This window comes from Typopeltis vanoorti, chromosome 18 (genome assembly GCF_054136105.1).
Source record: "Typopeltis vanoorti isolate ZY-2024b chromosome 18, IOZ_Tvanoo_1.0, whole genome shotgun sequence".
Lineage (NCBI taxonomy): Eukaryota > Metazoa > Arthropoda > Arachnida > Uropygi > Thelyphonidae > Typopeltis > Typopeltis vanoorti.
The window spans coordinates 72068845-72094671 of NC_143566.1; the positions used below are offsets into that span (position 1 = coordinate 72068845).

Consider the following 25827-nt stretch of genomic DNA (forward strand, 5'->3'; position numbering starts at 1 on the left):
GCTTGGGTAATCAGGCAATTTTTTATTGAGTGGATCCATGAAGTCTTTGAGAATAAGAAAAAAATTTGCCAACAAAATGCCTTCTTGTGATGGACAATGCCCCTGCTCATCTTCATGGCTTGGAGGACGAATTATGGAGGAGTTTGATTTTATCACAGTGAAGTTCCTGCCCACTAACATGACTCCTCTAATCCAGTCCATGGACCAGGAGTTCATTTTGAAGTTTTAAGAAACTCTACACAAAGCACTGTTTCAAAAGTTTTTTGAACTGACCTCTGACACAGAATTTACACTCAAAGAATTCTGGAAAAATCACTTCAACATCCTCCATTGCTTAAGTATCCTTGACAAAGTCTGGGTGCAAGTGATTTACAGGACCATGAACTCGGCCTGGAGGAAACTGTGGCCAGACTGTGTAGCAGACAGAGAATTGAAGGCTTTGAGGCTGAGTATGTTGCTGTTGTCGATGATATTGTCTCTGGGCAAAAGCATGGGCTTGGAAGTTGACAATGCTGATGTGGAGGGCTACAGGAATGAGCTCACCATGGAAGAACTAGAACACCTTCAGAAGGAGCAGCAAAAGACAGTGATGGAGGAAATGCCTTCAGAGACAGAGGAAGGAAGAGAGGATGTTCCTAGTTCTTCGATCAACGAAATGTGTGCAAAATGGGGTGAGGTGCAAAGTTTTGCGGAAAGATATCACCCTAACAAAGCTGTAGCAAACTGCATCATAAACCTCTTCAATGACAATGCCATGTCTCACTTCAGAAACATTTTAAAACGCAGGCAAAAACAAATCTCATTGGACATGTTTTTATTGAAACAGAAGCCCAGTGTCTCTCAAGCAGAGTCGAGTGGTGCCAAGAGACAGAAAAGAGAAAGAGAAATAACCAGAAGGACAGTTACTGATGTTTTTATGGAGGGAGACTCCCATCCTCACTACCTTTCACTTATCAACTCTCCTCCATACAGGCAAAGTGAAGTTAATTGAAAGAAGTTTTTCCACTGGTTATACTATAAATTAAAGATACCAAGAAATTATATACTTGATTTAATCCTTTATCCAAGTGCAAGCAAACAAGTTTGCACCTGAATTATTTTCAGTATTTCGAGCCACGTTGTGACAATCCCTATAAACATATTTTTCCCATGTTAAATCATGTGTCTATTTGTAGAAGTTCAAGATTTGTTATGTAGTAAGAAATTAATACATAGTGTTAGACATTATGGTAATGTCCATACTGCTCTGCGATTTATTTTTATGTAAATTAACCACAAATGAATGGTAATCTAACGTTTTATATTTATTTGAAAATTTAGATATTTTGTTTAGTTATATATAAATTATGCTAGCGTTAGATACAAGAAATATAAAAAAATACCTGGCATTGTGCCAATTGTGATTTCTGGTTGAGAAAATATGGCATTTTCTCCAGCATAGATTATATCACACATCATCGCAACTTCGCAACCTCCTCCTAGCTAAAAAGAAAAAAGTTATTTTTCTCTGAATGGACAGAATGCATACAAAAAAATTATGTTATTAAAAAACTGTAGCTAAACAGCTAGTTCTGAGTATGTTGGTATCTTGGAGCAAACAGACTTTTTTCTTATACAAAAAAGATTGTTTTTTTTTCCCCTCAAGGTATATATTTTTTTCTTAAGTGAATCTTATCCATGAAAAACTCATGTCTATTCAATACCATAATTAGACTAAAGGTAGATAATCTGGAAATTTTTCTCTAGAGACCAAACATAGAACTTTTCCAGCACTCCAGTTCTCCAATAAGCAGGCTGGCGATGTGACAGTGGGTGATAAAAATTGTCTACCACCAAAGAGATGCAAAAATTCCATAATTGGATTTGAATCAACAGCCTATTGGATGAAAAATGGAGATTTTCATTTAACTACTATAGCACAAATCTAATATCTAATTTTTTTTTTTTTTTTATTCAGGTTTTTTGTTACTTAATACAGACACCCAATGCACAGTTTACCCCGAACTAGTCCTGATGTACACAGTAAATCAGTTTTTAAGTCACAACTCAGATCCTGCATTACTCATGCATCAGATTTATGCACTCTAAAACCAACACAAATACTAGTATGAGCAGTAGTTCTATGTAGTTCTTCAATTGGTTACAGGATGAGTCCTTTTATGCACATTCTTTGTCTCTGCTTCTTGGAATAACTGTCTTCTACATGTTTTATACTGTGACTTGGCATCAATGGTACCTATCCACATTAGCCCAAGCTTTTCTTCATTGTAGAAATTTTTCAATTCTTTCCTTTATGCCCATTCTGAGAATTATATGTATTACATGGCTCATCCACTGTTGTTAATCTCAAATTCCAGAGGCATTTTCTCATCTTGGCTTATGAATGAATGTGCTGTGTAAGTTGCATTTTGACTGTTGTTTTTATTTTTCCAACATTTATTCTATTTTAATCATATTTAGTAAGTCAAAATTTTCTCTAAAGAGAGCTCCTAAATAGCTATAACTTGAATTGTTTAATATCCTAATTATCCATTTTTATAAATTTTTCATTGGCCTTATATCTAATTAATACTTATCTTTTCTCATTGCCAATTTGAAACCTTTAAATGTATTATTAGCTTCATAACTGGGTTCATAGAGTCATCATTGCTCACTTGGTATAGGTAAAACCCTTTGTTTGGAAAGACCTGGGTTTGAATCCTGTCTAAGACTTACCACAGTTAAAAAGTCCCTTATCATGGCTTTTCAACTGGAGGTATTAAACATATGGAGATGGCAGAGTTTTTGCTTCCTAAAATTTGGTTTCAGGGTCTTTTATCCTGCAAAACAGGCAAACTGGCTAGAAGAACCCACATAATTTACAGCAGACAGGATTAACTGCCCTATTGTAAACATTACCAGGTTTCTAAGAAACTCAAGTTGCTTGGTCATTACAGGCCATTAAGCTAAAGACACACACAAAAAAAGAAAGATGGGAATGAGTTCATTAGTTTTAATTTTATGTCAATCCCATCTTTCCTTTTTTATGCAAAGCTCAATAGCCTTGTCACAACCAAACAACTTGGCTTCTTAGAAACTTAACATTGCTTAAGATAAGATACTTAATCCTATCCATTAGCAGCTACAATTGTAAGTCATGTGTGTTCTTTGGGCCAGTGTGTCTGTTTTGCAAGGGATGTTACAGGCAAGAAAAACTTGAGTTTCTAGCAGGAAAAGGTGATCACTTCCACATGAGACTAGCTAACTCACCATCAGTCAAAAAAGCCCCCATAAGGTTCAAATTGAAGAGCACTGTTGATCCTGACCGAGCTGAAAGGCTCTACTTTTATGTCTATAATTTAATACTAGGTCATCACAGTTTTACATGATTTACTGTTAGATCCATTGATAGTTGCTTTTTTTTTGAAGCTTTTGATGTCTTATTAGTTGCTTCTTTTAAACAAATATTGAAAAATAGAAATGATATTGATATTTAGGCATCTAGAGAAAGTTTTGTTCTCTGAGAGAACAAAAGTACAAATTCAGTAAAATTAAGACTTTGTGAGGAGGGAGAATGTGGGTAGGTGAATGTGTGTACATGCACAGGAACTCTTGAGGCAGGTGAGAATAGGAAAGATCAAAGAATGCTGAATCCAGTTTTTTTTAGGTCCCACCTCTGAATATTCATTTAAAACATGCAAGAAAGAGTACCTGTGAGCCCAAGGGATGTTACAATTTGCATATTCTAATACCAGATATATCAAGAATAAGGATAAGTTTTAGGCATGGATAAGCTGGACTACTTTGCCACATTATTATAGGAATTAGTTAGGTTCAACTAATGGAAGATGTAGTTATAGGCAGGGCTCCAGAAATACCACTTAAATCTGCTGTTCACACACACACACACAAAAAAAAATATTGCCCATAGTATGATTTTTGGTAAAAGGTGTGTGTGTGTGTGTGTTTGTGTGCACATGCATGTATGCACACTACTGTTCCAATTTCAGCAACAAAGGGAACATCTTTAATAGATAATAGAATTTAAAATAGCCAAATTAAAATGATATGCAATAATTTGTAAAATCTGGCATATTTCTCTTTAATTTATACTAGTCCAATGCTTACTATCTAGTTACCAGTCTTCTGGGAAGAAAAGTTTGTTCATTTTACTTTCTATCAAAGAACATGTCACTTAGTTTTGGAAAAGAATTATGTAAAGCAATGTATTTACCTATGCATCTCATACAATAGATGAGTTTCTTCTCATCTGAAATATCTGTAGAAGTATAGAAGAAGACCAACAACTGGAGTTTTTGATTTCCTTATCTGATTTGTGTTTAATGACATCACCAATAACTTATAAATTTTTTTTACATTTTATGTCATTTTCACACTGTTCTACTACTAAGCCTATGAAGTTTTTGGTCAGTAAATGGTTTATTAAATTTAGTTTCATAATAGGCTATATTAAAAAGGCATTTGAGGTATATAACATCATCTGTATAAAATAAAGAGCTGAAATTAAGGAAGTGGCATTAAGCCACACTGGCCTAGTTGGCTGAGTTGTTAGCATATCCACTCTCCAATCAGGCTGCAGGTTCGAATCCCACTGCATGGACGTTTGTGAATGTCTTTATGTGGGAGATGAATTTCATCGCTTTGTATGAGACCACCACCCTGACTACTGGAAGCTTGAAAAAAGTTCCTTGTTTGGTTTCTAGCAGGATTTCTCTACTATGCAAAAAAATAAAATATATAATTAATTTAAAGTACAAAAAATCCTCATCCTATCCATGGTATGAATGTCCTATAGAGTGGTGTTCAACCTTTTTTACTACTTATATTTATAAGTTATTTGGCGATCTACTCTCTTATATAGATCACGTTTCCCCCAACCTGATATCTGATTACGCACAAATAAACAACTAAAAAAAAAAAAATACACAACTAAAAATTTTGTGTATTTAAAAATTTATTTATTATTTTGAATTATTTTAATATAACAACAACAAAAAAAATATATATATATATATTGGAATAAAATATTTATTTCTCTATTTTGGAAAACCAAAATTAGAAAAAACAACAGATTGATTATAAACTCACAAGTTGCAGGAAATGCTGGCTGATTAAAAAAAAAAAGAAAAAGAAAAAAAAGTTAATGTGAAGTTTGGCATTGTTTGCACCTCGCAATATTTTCATAGTCAAGTTGATATGAAGAAGTGGTCAATCGCAGACCAAATCACAGAAACCAAATTACAAATGATCATTTGTAATTTGGTTTCTTAATTGATTTTTTATGATGGTCATATTTGAAAAAGCGGATTTTGACAAGTATGTCGATCTGAAACATGACAGAATTTTTTGCGCAATATCAGTTAATATTGGGAATTTTTCATGTGCATACTTCCAAATGACTTCATTGTTTACTGATTTTAGATATAAACTATTCTGAATGTTTATTATCTCAAGTTCTACTTCAGCTTGGTTTATATCAAACAGCCCACTAATTTTATTTGAAATTTCTGTGATGTTCAAGTTTCCTTGAAATGGATTATGGATAAAAGATACAATCATTTCAGCTTTATTAATATCTTTAAATCTTGAATTTATTTCTTCCTCAACTAATTCTATTTCACGAATAAATTCTTTTAAATCATAGCGAAGCATTTCTTGATTTTGTTCAAAAAATTTTAATAAATATGGGAGATGTCTAAATTTGCAGCCATTTATATTTTTCTTTAACCACCTTACTGGCCGTTATGGATCAAATACGCATCTGCATACGCTTCGTATCCATCATATATTTCATTGTTGTAACAATGGTATTACAATTTTAATAAGCACTTCGCATCCATGATAACGTGAACGTCTATAGACGTCTTGGCCGGTAGCATGGTTAATAAAAGTAAGTATTGTTGGAAAGTTTTTATTGAACTTAACATGTCAATTAAATTTTTATCTCTACCTTGTAACTCTAAATTTAAATTACTTAATTTCGTACAGAAATCTACTAAAAATGATAAGTGTAACAACCATCTTTTATCACTCAATTGTGGATAAATATCTCCTTATTCATCAAGAAAAATTTTTATATCGTTAATTAATACAAGAAATCTTTCTAAAAATTGACTTCTGCTGAGCCAGCGAACATTATTGTACAATAGAAGTTCCCTATCATCATCTGCCTGTAATTTAAATAACCGCTGTTGCAGGGGTTTTCCTCAAACAGAATTTACAATTTTAAATGTAATATCCAAAAACATCTTTTGTGTTTAATCATTTACTACACAGTACTTGTTGGTGAATAATACAGTGGTACGTTAGAAAATCTGGATATTTGTCATTGTTTTTACATAATGAAATGAAGCCTGATTTATTGCCTATCATTGCAGGAGCACCATCAGTAGTAATAGACACAAGTTTAAAAAGTGGAAATTTGTGTTGTTTCACAAATTCATCAAATGCTGAAAAAAATGTTTTCTCCCCTAGTCCTTCCCAATAATGGTATAATTTTCAAAAGTTCTTCTCTACTTGAATAATCTTGAAATACTATCAAATAAATACCATTAACTGAGCAATATCAGTGAAGTCGTTTGACTCAAATTGTAATGAAAACGCAACACACTGGTGAACGTCTGACATTAACCTGGACTGGAAACTTTTCTCCGGCAATTGGAACTCTTCCTTTCGGCAATTTGAAACCTTGTCTGTGGCCTAGAAGTAGTCTCTCTCTAGCGATGTCTCAAACCGAGAAGCTCCTTTCTGGAAGTGGGAAACTCCTCTCTCAAGCAACGTGGATCCGGGCAGTCTCTGGCCCAGGTGGCCTCCTCTCTGACAGCAATTCTGGAACTGGGACTCCTTCTGCTTGCTTCAGTCCCTTTTTATTAGGCCTCCTTTGAGATCTCGCATGAAGTTTGGCAATCCCCAAAGAATCGGTATGGCTGTCATCTTAAGTTTCAAGTTCGGCATGCCTTTGGTTCTCCTCCGCTTTCTTTTGATTGTAAGTTGCCGGCCATCGGAAAGTTGTTTGAACTCTTTCTGACTAACTTCGGAGATGTTTACACTTAGAGCCTGCAAGCCTTTCTCATACATACAAGTTTCAATAACAATCTTTCTAATGCCCCCATGTACAGCTTCGGCGACAAAAATATTGCTTTTGTTTTTAACACTCTAACATATTCTTATTAAAGCAGTATATACAGTTAGCTTCAAAAGAGTTATTTACAAAAACATCTAATACAAACTACATTGAGACAAACAAAGTTTATTTTTTTACAATATTCACATGGGACTTCACCTAAGTAAAAAATCTATGTAATGTACTTTGGAATATTTAATATTTAAGCTACAACGAGTTTTTACACTTTGCTTATAATCGTATTCACTCGGCTCGCTGTTTGACTTCCACTGATCCAAATTAATTCATTTCACCCGGACTTATAAGAAAATTACTGATTTGACAATTTTAACGAAAAATAAATAAACAATAGCAATACACTTAAACCGAATTAAAAATAATACAAAATAATGATAAATAAAATATTATGTTTTCGGTTTTAATTAAATTTGTAAGGAAAGAGGAACACACAAGAGATCAACCAAAAATCGCTCCGTGATCGACCTATAGCTTTACAAAAACCATTCATGTGCAGGAGACACATAAAAATACCCTGATTTTGATACTAGATTGAATACCATTTGTAGATGAATAAAAATGAAGTTAGTGTGCAAACTTGACTTACCATCTGATTTTATATCAATCCATTTTCTCACATATTCATCAATTCTAACTGCTGACTAACCACTCACATGCAGATTATATTGCTCTATAATGTCCCATTTACACCATATAATTGTAGTATTTTGAAGAGCTTCATACAGTTTCCAGATCTATTAAACTTCAAAATAATATTCACAATATTATTTTGAAGTATGATTTATACAAGTACATTTGAGAAGAAGGTACTTGTATAAATCCTGCCTGGAAATCTGAGTAGGGAGACTCCTCTAATTCTGACTTCAATTTCAGCTTTATTTCCTGTTTTACAAATCGTGACCGTGACATGCTCTACTCCAATCATTTGGAATTCAACTTTCTGACTAAGTCTTCTGAATTGTGCAGTAATGCTGAATAACTTTTATACCTTGTTTAGAATAAATAAATAAATAAGAATTTGACATTTCTTGTTGAATATCATTTACTTTACTGCCTTTCCAAACTTCTGGTTTCTGGTGGCATTTTCTACCTTTGATATGGTTAGGTACTCCTAACTGCCAATTCTTGAATATTTTCTACCACTGTTCTGTCCCCATTTATTTAATTAAACTATCATTCAAAGTAAGCGAAGGTTTCTGTGGTTAAGCAGTTCTGGAGATAGTTTTTGGTATCGAGACCACATGTTTAATAAACATTAAAAATTTAAAAAAATAAAAAATCCTGACAAGTTTCGTTCGTCATAAGACTTACATAATCAGGGGTGGTGTATAAAAGTTTAACACAACAACCAAAGATAATTGATAACTAATAGTCAATCGGATGCTTTCTGACTTCACAAACTGTTCATTAATTGAGAACCCGAATACAAAATGAGACATTCGTTATTGTATGCTTGTTGGAACAATGCTAGTTGTTGTCATGTTCTGTGGCTCATGCATGTTGTATCTGAGGTAGTTAAATTTTTTATGAATGCAGACCACACTTGATGTAAAATCAAGCCCTGATTTAATATAAAATCGGGGCTTGATTTTTTTATAAAAACCAAATATAAAATTCATATATTGTGTATCATATTAATATCTTGTGGTCTCAATACCAAAAACTATCTCCAGAACTGCTTACCCACAGAAACCTTCGCTTACATATGGAAGCTCACAGTGAGTACCTATGGTCTAAAGTCACACAACTAGAGAAACTGAGCATTAAACATAACTTCATCAACCGTTTAACATTTTTGATTTGATGCAGAGACAATGAGATTGTACCCAAGTTTGTTAGAATTAAGCATATATTCCACTCTACTAAAGCAAATAGAATCTACCGAAAAACAGAACTAGCTATTTTAAGAGAATGGAACGCAGCCACTAGATCAGAGCTTGCAAAGATAGACCATGATACGTTTGCTGTACACAGCGAATTGGCTACATTACTACCATCCAACCTTTGGGATAATATTGATAGCATTACGTACAACAAAACTACAGCCGTTGCTAATCAGAAGAAATATAATTTAATGACAAAGTTCAATTTGCTTCAGCAAGAAAAAGAAAAACAAGAAAAGCATCTAGATCAGTCTAAAGTGTTGATTAATCTTCCTTCCAGAGTCCTGTCAAGAGCAGAAAAAAATCTCCTAATGAAAGGTTTTAATTTTACTTTAGCTCCACAACATATTCCAAAAGTAGACATCATTGCACAAATTAACAAAAGAATCCATTATCTGTCCAGAGATTCAGCAGATCTCATTCGCATACAAGGTTTAGCTTTATTATTAAAATGTAAAATACCACATGGAAACTTACCTAAGTCGGAATCCGTAGCCCTTAAAGAATTAAGACAAGAAAAAAAACATAGTGATAATTAAGGCAGATAAAGGGAATGCAACAGTAGTCATGAATTCTGAAGAATACACAAGAAAAATGAACATCTTATTGGAGGATTCCAATACCTATTCGCCCCTAGACAGAGATCCAACATGGTGGACACATAAACGAATGAGTTGATTAAAAAGATACCTAACTGGCCTGAAGAATTAAAAAGATCACTAATGGATGTTTTCATCAAAACATCCATTAGTCCCAAGAATTTATGGAGCACCAAAAGTGCAAAAGAAAGATATCCTGTTAAGGCCGATTGTAGATGGGAGAGATTCTCCGACCTCAAATTTAGCAAAATATCTGACAAACATGATAACACCACACATAGGAAAAACAGTCATTCATAAAGAATAGTTTATATTTCATCAAAAAGGTAGAGGACATAAACATAGAACCTTCAGACATCTTAGCAAGTTTCAAAATAGCCAGCCTCTTCACCAATGTACCTCGAAAACCTTTTCTCACCGGACACTGTAGGACTACACAAACACTGCATGGAAAACACTTTTTTCATTTATCAAGACAAATATTGGGAACAAAAAGAAGAACTAGACATGGGTTCCCCCCCCCTACAGCTATAGCTAACCTTTTTATGGAAAATTTTTAAACAAATGCTTTAAAAAACTATCAAAAAGACCAAAGGTTTGGCTATGTTGTGTAGATGGTGTTTTCATCATTTGGTCAGAAATGGTAGTTGAACTGATGGCTTTTAAAGAGTATCTTAACAATTTGCATCCAAATATAAAATTCACTATAGAACTAGAAGAACATAAAAAATTACCTTTCCTTGATATCTTTATAGAAGTAAAAGAAGAGGAAAAAAAGGTTATCTTTTCCGTATACAGAAAACCGACCACAACAGGAAGATTTCTTAATGCTGCCTCACACCACCACCACCACCCATTGCAAAAAATAGGCATACTTAAAACCTTGAGAGGCAGAGCATACAATGTATTTAGCACACAGATGAAGCAAAATAAAGAATTAAACTACCTGACACAGAATCTCACACTTAATGGTTTTGAACCCAAGACAATCAAAAGAATTCTTAATACAGCTCCTGCAACTCAACTTCCTAATCAAAACAAGATTTCAAGAACACAATTACACTGCAGTACATCAAGAATGTCATAGACAAATTGGCTACATTACTCCACAACTACAACATAAAAGTGGCTTTTTTCCTTTACAAAAATTATCAAGATTCCTGCACCCACAAAAACCTCCACATCATCCTATGAAAAAACCATGCGTCTATCAAATTCACTGTTCTTGCGGCATCTGTTACGTAGGCCAGGAGAAATCCACATGGCTGAACGTATAAATAACGTCAAAAAAAGAAAGGAACACAAATCAGGCTTAGCATTCCACACAGCTACTACTGGCTATCAAGTACTCTGGAAACAGACAAACATGTCAGATGTTGATAAGAACTGTTTCACAAGAAAATTTAAAGAAGCTGCAAAAATGCTTAGGATCCCTACACAATGCAATAAAAATCAGGACTTGATTTTACATTAAGTGTGGTCTGCATTCATAAAAAATTTAACTGCCTCAGAACTAGGATACAACACGTGAGCCACAGAACATGACAACAACTAGGATTGTTCCAACAAGCATACAATAACGAATGTCTCATTTTGTATTTGGGTTCTCAATTAATGAACAGTTTGGGAAGTCAAAAACATCCAAATGGCTATTAGTTATCAATTATCTTTGGTTGTTGTGTTAAACGTTTATACACCATTACCCCTGATGATGTTAAGTCTTACGACAAATGAAACTTGTCAGGATTTTCTATTCTTTTATTTCTATTGTTCAATAAACATGTGGTCTCAATACCGAAAACTATCTCCAGAATTACTCCAGATGTCCAGTATATCTTTTATCAGTTTTCATACCACTTTTTTCATTCTGATTCCTTTTATAAGTACTCTTTTTTTCCATTTTTAAAATTTTCAATATATTACTGGAAGCTTGAAAATGTTCCATGTTTGGTTTCTAGTAGGGTTTCTCTACTATGAAAAAAAAATAAAAACAGTATATTCTTACCAGTTCTGACCGTTTCAACTACTTTTATGCACAGCTTAAGCTTTCTTACAATTTTCTCCTACTGACTTGCTTGTCAGAAACCTCCAATCTCTTTTTCTGCTTTTTTAACTTTGAGTCCACCACGAAGTTCTGATTTTTCTATATTTACAAACAACTCCAATGCATGACTCCCTGGCTGAATAAATCAATATTTGCTTCAGATTCTGCCACTGTTTCATAAGTGCACTTCTTATTTTCAAACTTTCATTTTTCTCTCCGATAATAGCTGTATACTTGAGTCTATAGTTCACCTCTGAAAGCTGCTTAAAAAGCTGATTCTTTTTAAGAATTTCATATAATTTAAAAATTTCAATGTGATATATATTTTTATCTTGCTCAAAATGGCGACCATTTCCTATTTCCAATAACCTGCTTACTCTTTTATTCAGAACTAGCGTGAAGATATCACACTAGTTCTGAATACAACAGTCATCCAGTAGTTATCAGTCTGGCTTTTTTCCTCCAAATTTTCTCAGAATCATTTCTATATATTGGTATTCATTTCTTACTCTGCTGCTAAGATTTACAATGAAGACTAGCTTTTACTTTATGTCAGCTATCTTCTCTAATGACTTAAAAAATCCCTATACTTCTTCCCTAGCAGAATCTTCTATAGGACCATAGTCACAAATAAGTGTTCAATTTCCCATTTTAAAATTTGCTCTTACCATTCAATTTCAATCTGCCTGCCATTCAAAGTATATGAATGGCAAAAAACCTGCTTCTCACTCCCTTTTTCACACCCTCTTTATACAGCTTCCAGGGATGACTTCTTGCTCTCCCATGATCTCCCACTGTTTTATGCAAAACCACTTCAGCACTGATCCTATAACAACTCCTTACTAACTTGTAGGTCCGTATAAGTCTCACTGAAAGTGAAATACCTTCACTAAACATGAAAAGTATATTTTCAATGTTTATTATTATTATTATTATTATTACGGGCAACTCCAGGGAGTCATTAGACTCATCGAGGGAGCCCCCAAATCATTTTCATCACAACTATTCGACATTCATACAGTATCTATCATACCTCGCCTTAAACTCATTCACTGTCACAGCATCCACCACAGACTCAGGGAGCGCATTCCACTCATTCACTACTCTAAAAGTAAAGAACCCAGCTCTAACACCTTTACTAACCACACTTTTGCCCAGTTTCCATGGATGTCCCCTAGTCCTCCCACAACCAGCCCTGTTCTCAAAAATATCTTCTGAATTAATTTTATAGAAACCCTTCAGTAATTTGAATGTCTCAATCATATCTCCCCTCCTCCGCCTATCAACCAATTTTTGCAACCCACAAATCCTCAACCTGTTCTCATACGGTTCATTCCACAGACCTGCTATCATCTTGGTCACTCGCCTCTGGATCCTCTCCACCTCCTCCCCATCAAGAAGAAACCTAGGTGACCAAATCTGAGCACAGTAGTCGAGATGAGGTCTTATCAAGGCTCGATACAGAGGAACAATAACCTGCTTGTCTCTGCTTGTCAACGTATTCTTCAGCAACCAAGTGATTTGATGAGCTGATTTGGCCACTTTTGCAATGTGTCCCCTAAATTTCAATTCCTTATCCACCAACACTCCTAAATCTCGTGCCTCATCAATTTCCTGGAGCACGGTTCCACCAATGCAGTAAACTGCCTCCCATCTTTTCACCCCAAAATGCATAACCTTACATTTTGCCACATTAAATTGACATCCATTCTCCCTAGCCCAGACCTCCAATCTATCCAAATCATCCTGCAAAATTTTGACGTCATCTGCATTCACTATTGCCCTACCCAACTTTGCATCATCCGCAAACAAATGAACTGTTCCTCTCAGATCCTTTCCTATATCATTTATGAACAAATTAAACAGCAGTGGTCCAAGAACAGATCCTTGTGGTACACCACTAGTCACAGGCCGTCTTGTGGACTCTACTCCTGAGTAAACCACTCTCTGATATCTCTCCGTCAACCACCCTCCTATCCATCTCACCAACCCTATGTCCATTCCCATATGCTGCAATTTACTGATTAGAATTCCATGTGGTATCCTGTCAAAGGCAGCAGAATCACTGTAAACCCATTACCCTTATCCAGTTCAGCCGTCACTGTGTTATAATACGTGAGCAAGTTACTGAGGCATGACCTACCCTTCACAAAACCATGCTGTCCCCGATACAGTATCCCATTTTCTTCTATCCAATCTTGTATTTTCCTCTTGACTATTTTCTCTAAGACCTTGATAATGATTCCTGTTATGCTGATTGGCCGGTAATTTTCAACAGCAGCCTTGGAACCACCTTTGTGCAGTGGAACTATTTTTCCCCTCTTTCCACCCCCTTGGGACTGACCCAGTCCTGAGGCTCAAATTAAACATAATGGTCAAGGGCACTGACAATTCTTTTGCCGCTTCACGTACGACACGAGCTGGTATACCATCCAATCCTACAGATGTATTGACATTGAGGTTCTGTAACAGACTAGTTACCTCTACCTCATTCATCACAATTCCAGTATAAGCTGTTGGTTCCTCCATTTCCGCAAGGCCACCACCTGGATGATATACTCTTGCAAAGTGCTCGCTCAGTAATTCCACAACATCGACTGATTCAGTTACCTCCCTACCCTCAGCATTTTTTAAGATCATTCTACCATGAGCATTTTTCCTTTTACTTGCAACATATTGAAAAAACTGTTTGGGATTCTCTTTAGCCTGCATGGCCAATTTCCTTTCGTAATCTGCTTTTTGCTTTTCTTACCACCCTTGTTACCATCCTGGCCTGAGCTTTATACTGTTCATGCACCTGATGGTCACCCTTCTCCTTAAATTCCCTCCACAATTGTTTCTTTTTTTGCAGCTCAAGCTTAATAGTGTTATTTATCCATTTAACCCCTACCTGATTTATTATTCGGACTCTTGGTATACAGTCAACCATTGCCTCCTGCAAACAGTTCTTGACCACCTCCCATGCACCATCAACATCCAGCCCTTGCAGTTTTACATGCCATGGCATTGAGCCAAGCACACACCTAAGCTTGTCATACTTACCAGCCCGATAATTCCACATATACCCTGTCTTAATTGTAAATTCGACTCCTTTAGTCACCTCCCAAGTCATGACCTTATGGTCACTCTCACCAATTGGTGGCAACAAGGTCATGTTCGTTACAGCCACATTCTCAGTTGCAATTACTAGGTCCAGCACTCTCTGCCCCCTGGTATTTTCCAATACATGTTGCCGTAGATAGTTGTCCCTTAATAACTGCATAAAATCCAATTCCTTCCTCCCATGTGCCCTCTCCTCTTTCCAGTCAATATTACCATAATTGAAATCACCCATAATAATATACCTCTTTCCATTCATTTCTTCTATTTGCTTATGCATACTATTCCCACCATCCACTCCATCACCCGGTCTATAGCAGCACCCAATTGTATATTTTGTTCTGCTAGATTGTATCTCACACCAAACAGCCTCAAATGTGCTTTTTTCCCCATCCTGCAGTTCAACTTCTATACTCCTTGGCTGAAGCTCATCAGCTATCATCAATAACACTCCTCCCCCCTTTTTATTCACCCTGTCACTCCTGAACACGCTATACCCATCGCATTCAATCCCACTAGCTTTATCATCTTCTGTCAGCCATGTTTCACTAATACCGACAACCTGTGGCCTGGAAGTGCCAACCATGGCCAAAAACTCTTCCTTCTTGTTCCTAATACTCCTGGCATTAGTGTACATGAATCGCAGAAGCCCATTTGTCCCATCCCTACTTTGATTCCTTATACTAATTATCCCATTCTGATTTGTTGTCCGTCGTACTCGCCCAAGCGTAATATACTCATTCATACACTTAACTGCCCCCCCTAAAGTCTGCATATCTACCCCCCCTCTTAATAAATCTAGTTTCCCTGAGTCTGTACATCCACTTCCACATCATTCATCAACACTCTTTCAAGTCTCCGTACACCAACTCCATTCAAATGTAACCCATCCATCTTATATAAGTCCTTTCGCCCATCGAACTCATTCCACACATCCACAAATTCCACACCACTCTCCATGCATAACCCACGCATAAAGTCATTGGCAATTATGGCCCTCCTTCTAAACACTTCGCTGTCATACCGCGGTAAGATACTCACCATCCTAACTCTCTCACTCTTCTCTTTTGCTACCTCAAACAACTCCCTCACATCCTCTATCATTTCCATTTTGTCCTCTTTCAAATCATTCGTTCCTGCCACTATTATCATCTCTTTCACCCTCTGTTTTTGCAGTCGAATAGATTCGCTGACGTCCTTTATGTTCGCACCCGGCTGGTACGACTTCGTTAAACTCTCAATTATTACGCCTCTTAATAGCGAATCCCCATACAGCACTCGTTCCTTCATTTTATTGACGTTTACGTACATTCTATTGTTTGCCGTCACAGACTTCCGCCGGTTATTTGTCGGTACGTTCAACACACATTTTTGCATACGCTCCAGTTGTCGTTTGGCTCTGTGTATCGCGCCATTTAAACGGGCAATTTCGCTACTCGCATTTATCTCACCATTTTCATTATCGATCAAATCATCCATTCCTTCGGTGTTTCTACCTTCATTTACACTTTCAGCGACGCTCTCACACATATCTGGCACTACCACGCAATTCTCTAGTACACCGCCATTTTCTGCATTCTGACTACCGTTAACGATATCAGTCTCGATACACGAAACACGCTTGAAGTCCTCATTCTCTTTACACTTTCTACACATATTAACTCCACTATCACTTTCTAACCAGACTCCTACCGCTCTTCGCAAGGCATACATCTCACAGACAGCACATTGCATAAATTCTTTTACATCAAAACTCTTAAGCAAGCATGGCGACCTGGCCGCCATTTTTTTCTTTATCGGTGCCATGTGTACGCTATCTTTTCTTAAAAATAATAGTTAAAATAACAGAAAACACGCAAAAATTGCACAGACACACCAAGAAACAAAAAGCAAACAATACTACTTAAAATTCTGGTAAAATATCTAATGTTAACACAAAATAATACTGATCTTTTCAGGAGCTCTCGACAAGCCGACGATCTAATCCGTGCGACACCTGTTTAGTGTTGAATACTATAGTTACTCAATCTCCTTCCAGATTGCTATTGTCAAATAACATTTTCTAATTATTGCTTAGCAGTATCTCATTTGTTTTAGTCTTCTTGATCTTGATAACACCAATTAAGCCAATATGGTAATGGTAATTCTCTCATTTTTTTTCTGCAAGTTCCACTTCTTATCCATGGATGCTCCTTACATTTATAGTGTCTGTCTTCAATTCTGCTAAGAATATGGCTGTTCCAGTAGCTGAGTTTTCACTGTTTTTCCTAGTTCTATGAAAAAAAACAGTGCAGGGTGTGTTGCTTAACCATGACAACAAATTCATGAGGTGGCATGACATTTTTGTTTGTAGTTTTGGTCAATAAAGAATATAATCTAGTAAGCAATGTCCAGAAAATGACAGACTATCCACATTCATTATCTAGGTGGCACCTAATAATGGGGTGCATGGGAATGCAAGGATTGGACACTGTTTAAAAGTCATGGTTCTCCACACTCCTTACAAACTATGTGAAGATCACCCCTTTATTTAGTTGACTGATCCCCTCCCTGGAAAATGGGCAGAAGAAAATTATCAGCTTTTATTTTATGTCAATTTCATATCACATGATGCTGACACAAATATTCTTGTTGTCATCAGTAACATGCCTGTTTAAAGATAATTCATTAAGTTTCAGTGCCCACTCTGATGCAATCATTTAGTTAGTACTCCTAAAATTCTATCAGAGAACAATACTTCATAAAAAATTTTCTAAGCATTACACTAATTAACTTTTTACACAAGTCTTGATTAAATAAGAATTAATTATTCTTTATGTTAAAAAAATTCAAAAAATGTTTGAATCTGCAAAATATCAAGTATTAAAATTTTCAGATGTAAAAAGTTTCTACTTGCATATGATTTAAAAGACTGCTATCAGGACTATAAATACTATTCTTGGACAGTGGGGGGCTTAAGGGTCAAAGCCATATAATTGAGAGGAGACCTCTACATAGCCTTTAAAGGAATGTGGAGAACAGACCAGGGCTTCTGACCTAATGTCCAATCCTCACCTTCTCGTGGTGCACCCTGTTGGGTATCTACCTGGATACTGAACGAACAAGGACAGGCGAGCAATTTGGGATTTAGCCGACCAAATTGTATTCTTATTGGCTTAAACCAATATACAAAATGATGGAACAACATGACAAAATTTCATGCCAGCTGGGGCTTTGCACGGTTAAACAAGGCCCCCGTTGTTTTCGCCAGGGAACCAGGGCGAACAGCGAAAAGTAAGCTACTGGAACAAATCTGAGAGCACACCCCAACTCAACATCACCAGAGTTAAAGTTGATGATGAAAGTTTATTTTTCACTTGGTTAGAGTATAATAAAATTAGTTTAATCCTTTTTCCAAGTGTGAGCGCCTGAAAGTATCTTCAGGACTGGGGTAAGGTGGTACAACACCAGGACAACTCATTGCAAAGGTGGAGCAAGCTACCAACACTCCTATCTCAGTATCTCCTATAATGTAATGCAAAACACATTTCCTTGCGGATATGTCTAATGTTATGCATTAAGGGAAGGGCCACTACCCAGACTAGTTTCGACCTTTATTGAGGTCTCTTCAGTGGGAGCCAGGCCCAACTGGAGATACCAGGCAGAAGCATTAGCAGGTCATCTCTACCTATAGGAGTTGCCAAATGGTGTGCCACCCTTTTTTAATAAATTGCTCTGGATTTAGAGAAAGATATTGAAAGTTTATTTTTCACTTGGTTAGAGTATAATAAAATTAGTTTAATCCTTTTTGCAAGTGTGAGCAAACAAAGTTTGCGCCTGAAAGTATCTTCAGCATTATATCAAGCAATACTTAGTCTTTATTTGAGTTGCAAGTCAGCAGTTAGAAATGAACGAAGTACAGGAAGATGGTTTAATGTTAAATCTGGTGTGAGACAAGGATGTACATTATCCCCTCTGTTATTCATTATCTATATGGATCACATTATGAAGGAAAGTGGTATTAAACCTGATATCAAAATTGGAGATGTTAATGTCAGCTCTTTGCTTTATGCGGATGATGTTATACTTCTAAATAAATCCGCTACAAGTCTGCAAGATTCTCTGACTAAATCGAATAACTGTTGTAATAGATATGGTATGAAGGTCAGCAATAAAAAGACAAAGACAATGAAAATAGGCAGAATCACTGAAAATGTCAACTGTGTTGTGAATGGAGTAAAACCTGTGGAACAAGTAAAACATTTCAGCTATTTAGGCACGATTTTTACTGAAGATGGTAAATTAAATATAGAAATAGACAACAGAATCAGCAAAGCTGGTATGGTGGGAAGTCAATTGAATAAATTCATATGGAATAAGAGAGAAATTAGTCGGAACACTAAATTAGCTGTATACAAGACAGTGTTCAAACCAGTTTTAACTTATGGATCTGAGAGCTGGGTCAGAAGTAAAATACTTGACCAAAGACTAGAGACTGCAGATATGAGAGTCCTGAGAAAGATTAGAGGCGTGAACAGATAGCATCAATGGCAATATCATATTAAAAACAAGGATATTAAGAAAGAACTTGACATTGTCAGCATCCAGGAATGTGTTAGCAGAGCTAATCTTAGGTGGTATATGGTCACTTGAACAGAATGGGAGAGGAAAGATTAGCAAAACAAGTGTTCTCTGCCAGGTTGGCAGGAAAACGGCCCAGAGGAACACCAAGATATATGTGGATTGATACCGCACAAAGTGTCTTAGATGGTAGAAATATAAGATCTGATAATGTTGGAGTCTTGACAAGTAACAGACTGATTTGGAGGAAAACTGTAGATAGGAAGATAGTAATGATGTAAATTTTTCATGTAGTACTATCATATCCTGTACAACCCTTGAGGGTACATGTCAGGAATTTGATGATGATGATTCTTGGACAGTATCACCACTGCTGGAAGAAACAATTTGGAATGTTATTTTCCTACCATACAAAAAGAAACTGACATTTCACCTTTACCTGATAAAGGGGATATAACTAAAGATAATCTAGATAATACCTGGAGTAATTACTTAGAAAAATTATTATACGAAGTTGTGAAAGAACAACAGTAGTAAATGTAACATGAGCACATTTTAGTAATGGATAGCGAAAGCTCTTAGAAATCTGAATTCTGATATGGTAGTGGAAATATGTGATATTTGATCAGAAAGCCACAAATATTTATTTTTATGTTACTCTCACCCATGAAAAGTTTGCAAACCTATAGTACATTTTGTACTATAGGCAGGATAGGGACATATATATATATTTTTTTTATTAATTTTATATATATATATATAAAAAGTTTTTTACCTTGGGTATAATATATGTTAAAGATGCCATGATATATTAAACCTGGTTTTACTCCATTTCCCATGGAGTAAAACCAGGTTTAAAATAGCTTGGCATCTTTAACATATATATATATATATATTTTTTTTTTTTTTTGTATTTTTCATTTTTTTATATTGCCCTGAAACCCTGCTCTAGAGACCATGAAACTTTTCAAGCCACTTCAGGCCTCCGGTAAGCAGAGTGGTAGTCTCACACTAGGCAATGACATTCATCTCCCATCTGAAAACAGTCACAAACATCCATGACAATGGTGGGATTCACATCTGCAGTCTGTTGGTTGGAGAGAGGGTACACTAATCACTCAGCCAACTATGCTAGCAAACATCAAGGTATAAAAGTTTCACAGCATAATTCCAACTATTCAAAAGGTCAAATTCTGACCTTTTGGATGTTCAGGAATAGAACTCTCACAGAATCCACCTATAAAAAAAGAGTAAATAATTTAAAAAAAGGTAGAGGAATTTCTCTGAGTGTTCTAGTAAGATTTGAGTATGTATACTTAAGAAGCTAAAAAAAAAATGTGAAAAGAAATCTGGAGAAGAACAAGCTGCATTCAGGGAAAGATGTGTTCTCAGGAACAGGTTTTTACTTTAAGACAAACAATCAAGAAATGTGCAAATAAGGATCTGTATTAAATCTTTGTAGATCTGGAAATATCATCATCATCATCAAATTCCTGCCATGTACCCTCAAGGGGTATACAGGATATGATAGTACTACATGAAAAAAAATTACATCTTTATTAATTTCCTATCTACAATTTTCCTCCAAATCAGTCTGTTACTTGTCAAGACTCCAACCTTATCAGATCTAATATTTCTATCGTCTAAGGCACTTTGTACCATATCAATCCACCTATATCTTGGTCTTCCTCTGGGTCGTTTCGCTGCCAACCTGGAAGAGAACACTTGTTTTGCTAATCTTTCCTCGCCCATTCTGTTTAAGTGACCATACCACCTGAGATTAGCTCTGCAAAACGCATTCCTGGATGCTGACACTGTCAAGTTCTTTCCTAATATCCTCGTTTTTAATATGATATTGCCATTGATGCCATCTGTTCACGCCTATAATCTTTCTCAGGACTCTCATATCTGTGGTCTCTAGTCTTTGGTCAAGTGTTTTACTTCTGACCCAGCTCTCAGATCCATAAGTTAAAACTGGTTTGAACACTACCTTGTATACAGCTAATTTAGTGTTCCGACTAATTTCATTCTTATTCCATATGAATTTATTCAATTGACTTCCTACCATACCAGCTGATTCTGTTGTCTATTTCTATATTTAATTTACCATCTTCAGTAAAATTCGTGCCTAAATAGCTGAAATGTTTTACTTGTTCCACAGGTTCTCCATTCACAACACAGTTGACATTTTCAATGATTCTGCCTATTTTCATTGTCTTTGTCTTTTTATTGCTGACCTTCATACCATATCTATTACAACAGCTATTCAATTTAGTCAGAGAATCTTGCAGACTTGTAGCGGATTTATTTAGAAGTATAACATCATCCGCATAAAGCAAAGAGCTGACATTAACATCTCCAATTTTGATATCATGTTTAATACCACTTTCCTTCATAATGTGATCCATATAGATAATGTATAACAGAGGGGATTATGTACATCCTTGTCTGACACCAGATTTAACATTAAACCATCTTCCTGTACCTCCTTCAATTCTAACTGCTGACTTACAACTCGAATAAAGACTAAGTATTGCTTGATATAATGCCCCATTGACACCATATAGCTGTAGTGTATTGAATAGCTTCTCTCTTGGCACCTTGTCATATGCCTTTTCCAAATCGACAAAACTTAAATACAGATCTTTGTTATATTCCCATGCTTTCTCAACTATTTGTCGTAAAGTGAAGATCTGATCCTGACAGCCTCTATTTGGCCTGAATCCAGCTTGTTCTTCACCAAGCTTTTCTTCCACAATTCTTATCAACCGTTTCTAAAGTATACTTGCATAGATCTTGCCAGGAACACTCAGTAGGGAAATACCTCTGTAATTCTCACGTGCAGTTTTATTTCCCTTTTTATATATGGGTACTATGAGAGCTCTACTCCAATCATCAGGAATTCGTCCTCTGTCCAGGCTTTCTGAACTATGTAGTGCAGCCACTGTAAGACTCTTGTACCACCATACTTCAGCATTTCTGGTCGAATATCATCTACTCCTGCTGCCTTTCCACATTTCAAGCCTTTGATGGCTTTTTCTACTTCAAGTATGGATATGTATTCCTGACTGCATGCCTGGTGAGTGTTTTTTACCACTGTGCTATCATCACTGCTTGTTTCATTTAGCAGTGTTTCAAAGTAATTACTCCATACTTCAAGGATATCTTTTTCTCCTGTTTTCATGTCACCTTTATCATCTCTAACTCCTTTTACAGCACTCTTTCCTCCATTCCTAAGCTTCTTCAACAACCTCCAGAATATTTTGCCACCTTCTTGATATTAATTTTCTATATTCTTGCCAAAGTCCTCCCATGACTTTTGTTTAGCTAGTTTTACACAGTGTTTAGCATTCTTGCATTTGTCTCTATATTCTCTAAGAGCACAAGCTGACTTATTTGACAGGAACTTTTGATATGCTTTCTTCTTTTATTTCACTGCCTCTTTAACTTCCTGTCCACCAGGGAGTTCTGATTTTTTTTTATCCTTACAGACAACCTCACCACATGCCTCTCTGGCAGAATCAATCAATGTTTTCTTCAGAGTTTGCCACTGCATCTCCAAGGTTTGATTCCTGTTCTCAAAATCTTTCATTTTTTCTTCAATAATCTTTGTGTATTTTAGTCAACAGTTCACATCTGAGGGCTGCTCAACTTTTGTTCGCTTTAAAACTTTCTTACATGTTATTCTTTTCAATATGAAATTGAATTTTATCTTGCTCAAGACTAAATAGTGATCACTTCCAATTTCAAATCCTCTGTACACTCTGGTGTCCTGCACCAGGGAGAAAATATCACTATCAACAATAAAATAGTCAATGAGACTTTTCTTATTCCTTGCCTCTTCTCTCCATGTGAATTTGTTCACATTTTTATGCTGGAACATGGTGTTAGTAATAACCAGTCTATGTCCTGAGCAGAAATCCAACAGATATTTGCCATTATTATTAGCTTTGCTTTTTTCTCCAAATTTTCCCAAAATATTTTTGTATGTCTGACAATCATTTCCTACTCTGCTATTTAGATCCCCAACAAGGACCAACTTTTCATTTTTCATTGTGTCAGTTGCTTTTTCTAAAGCCTCAAAAAATTCCTCCACTTCTACCTTAGTAGAACCTTCTGTGGGGCAAATAGGCACAAATAAGTCTCATTTTCCAGTTTCCCATTCTCATATTTGCCCACATTACTCTACTTGAGACTGACTGCCATTCAAGAAGATTAGCCTCGTATTTTGTGTTGAATACTATGGCTACCCCTTCTTTTCCTTGATTGTCATTGCCTGAATATAACATTTTGTATTTATTTCTCAGAAAGATCTCACCAGTTTTGGTCTTTTTTGTTTCAGTCACCCCTATTATGTCGATCTGATACTTATCTAATTCCTCAGCTAGCTCCATTTCTTTGCCATTCAGGCTTCTTACGTTGATAGTACCGATCTTTCACTCTGGTGATGTTGAGTTGGGGTTTGTTTTCAGATTTGTTCCAGTAGATGACTTTTCGCTGTTCACCCTGGTTCCCTGGTGAAAACAACGGGGGCCTTGTCTAACCGGGCGACGCCCCCGCCGGCATGAAATTTTGTCATGTTGTACCATCATTTTTTATTTTGGTTTAACCAAAGAATACAATTTGGTCGGCTAAATCCCAAATTGCTAGCCCATCCTCGTTCGTTCAGTATCCAAGTAGATACCCAACAGGGTGCACCACGAGAAGGTGAGGATTGGACATTAGGTCAGAAGCCCTGGTCGGTTCTCCGCATTCCTTTAAAGGCTATGTGGAGGTCTCCTCGCAATTATACAGCTTCATCTGGAAATAGTATATGAAAATGTACCTAGAAAAAAAATTCATCAAACACCACAGTTAGTTATATTATATGAAATGGTGTAAAGAGGACATCACACAAAGCAGTAAGTTGTAGATCAGTGGTTAGAAGTGATGGATGTACAGGATGATGGACAGATGTAAAATCATGTAGAAGAGAAGAGTGCATATTATCTGTAATCTTTTCATCATCTATATAAATGATGAAAAATGCCTCTTTCTTTATTATGAAGGAAAAATGGCATTAAACTACAAATCTATGAAAACAGGCAAGAACATGGAAAATATTAACTGTATTCTTAGGGAAGAATCTGCAGAACTGTATTCAATGTTTTGGCTATTTAGGCACATATCTTAGTGAAAATGAATTAAATGTGACAATAGATAACATAATTCAGAAATCTGGTATGGAGAATAGCTAGCTGAATTAATTTGTATGGAATAAGAGAGAAATTAGCCAAAACAAAAAAAAAAAACTAACAATATTAGAACGAGTGTTCATCAACTCAATTAACTTAAGGATGCATGGATCTGAAAGTTTTAGAAATAAAGGAATCAATGGCAAAATCAAATTAATAATAAAATATTAAAAAGGATTCCTGTTGTAAATACAACTTAAATAGAACGGAAGAGAAAAAGTTGGCAAAATGGTATTTAATGTCAATATGAAAGGAATAAACTCAAAGGATGACAAAGATCCAGTTGGATTGATGCAGTTAACAGTCATAGAGAACCGAAATGGAAGATTCAATGATACTGGAGACCTGAAAAATAACAGCTCTGGAAAAATATCATTGGAAGTAAGCTAGTAATTATGTAAACTTTTAAATCAAATGTAAACAAATTCCTCCTTTCCCGACACAGTACTAATGTAAGGTTGAACAACCAACCTCTTGTGTATGGGCACAACATAAAAAAATTAAAAAAAAACTTAGTTGTCCAGTACTATTATAGTACTATTATCTTTCATATTGTACATTTCTCCATCAATAAAGGTGTTTGTTTAGAAACAAATTAAAATCTTATGTAGAATGCAGAGAAATTTATAAGGACTTTTCAACTGAAGATGGGAGTTGCCTATCATATGAAGGGTTTTTCTTATGAAAAACCCTGCATATGATAGGAAAAACCCCATTTCTCTTATGAGAAATTCCTACCATAATATCAGAAAACTGGCCAGAATAACACATAGTTAGCAAGTTGACCTCAGCTACTTTGGATGTAATTTCAAAATAACCCCTCCTTAGCATAAATGATGAGATTATAATTTTACAGAATGAAAAGTAAAACAGCAGAAAGAATAGGATTAAACAGAAATACCTTTGCTGTTTATTATACATTCCTTATGAATCTGGCTTATCACAGAATTTAGCCACATGGATGAAATATATCAACCATTTTATGCTTTGTATCAATGTTATTTCAATTTCAAAACACTTCACATTTGTTGACTGACGTGTAAATACATCATGGCCAGTAGGATGGTAGATGAAAACACACATACATTGCATTAACCATCATAACACCATATCATAGCAAAAAGGAAGGTGACATGGAAACTGATGATAAGGATATCCTAGATGTCTGGAGTAATTACTTTGAAAGAATGTTAAACAAAACAAGAAGTGACAGAACAGCAGAACAAAATTTTCAAGATTAATGAAAACAGGAGTACTTGTTTCATCA

General features: G+C 35.7%; 1 protein-coding gene across 1 annotated transcript in view; it reads right to left on the minus strand.

The window, feature by feature from the left end:
• Nucleotides 1-25827, minus strand: part of LOC150096795 (enoyl-CoA hydratase, mitochondrial-like) — a 78116-nt gene that overhangs the window by 27607 nt on the left and 24682 nt on the right. The window contains exon 4 of the mRNA XM_090407945.1: nucleotides 1383-1482. Within this exon, the coding sequence (XP_090264071.1) occupies nucleotides 1383-1482 (100 nt within the window). The remainder of the gene's footprint in view (nucleotides 1-1382; nucleotides 1483-25827) is intronic.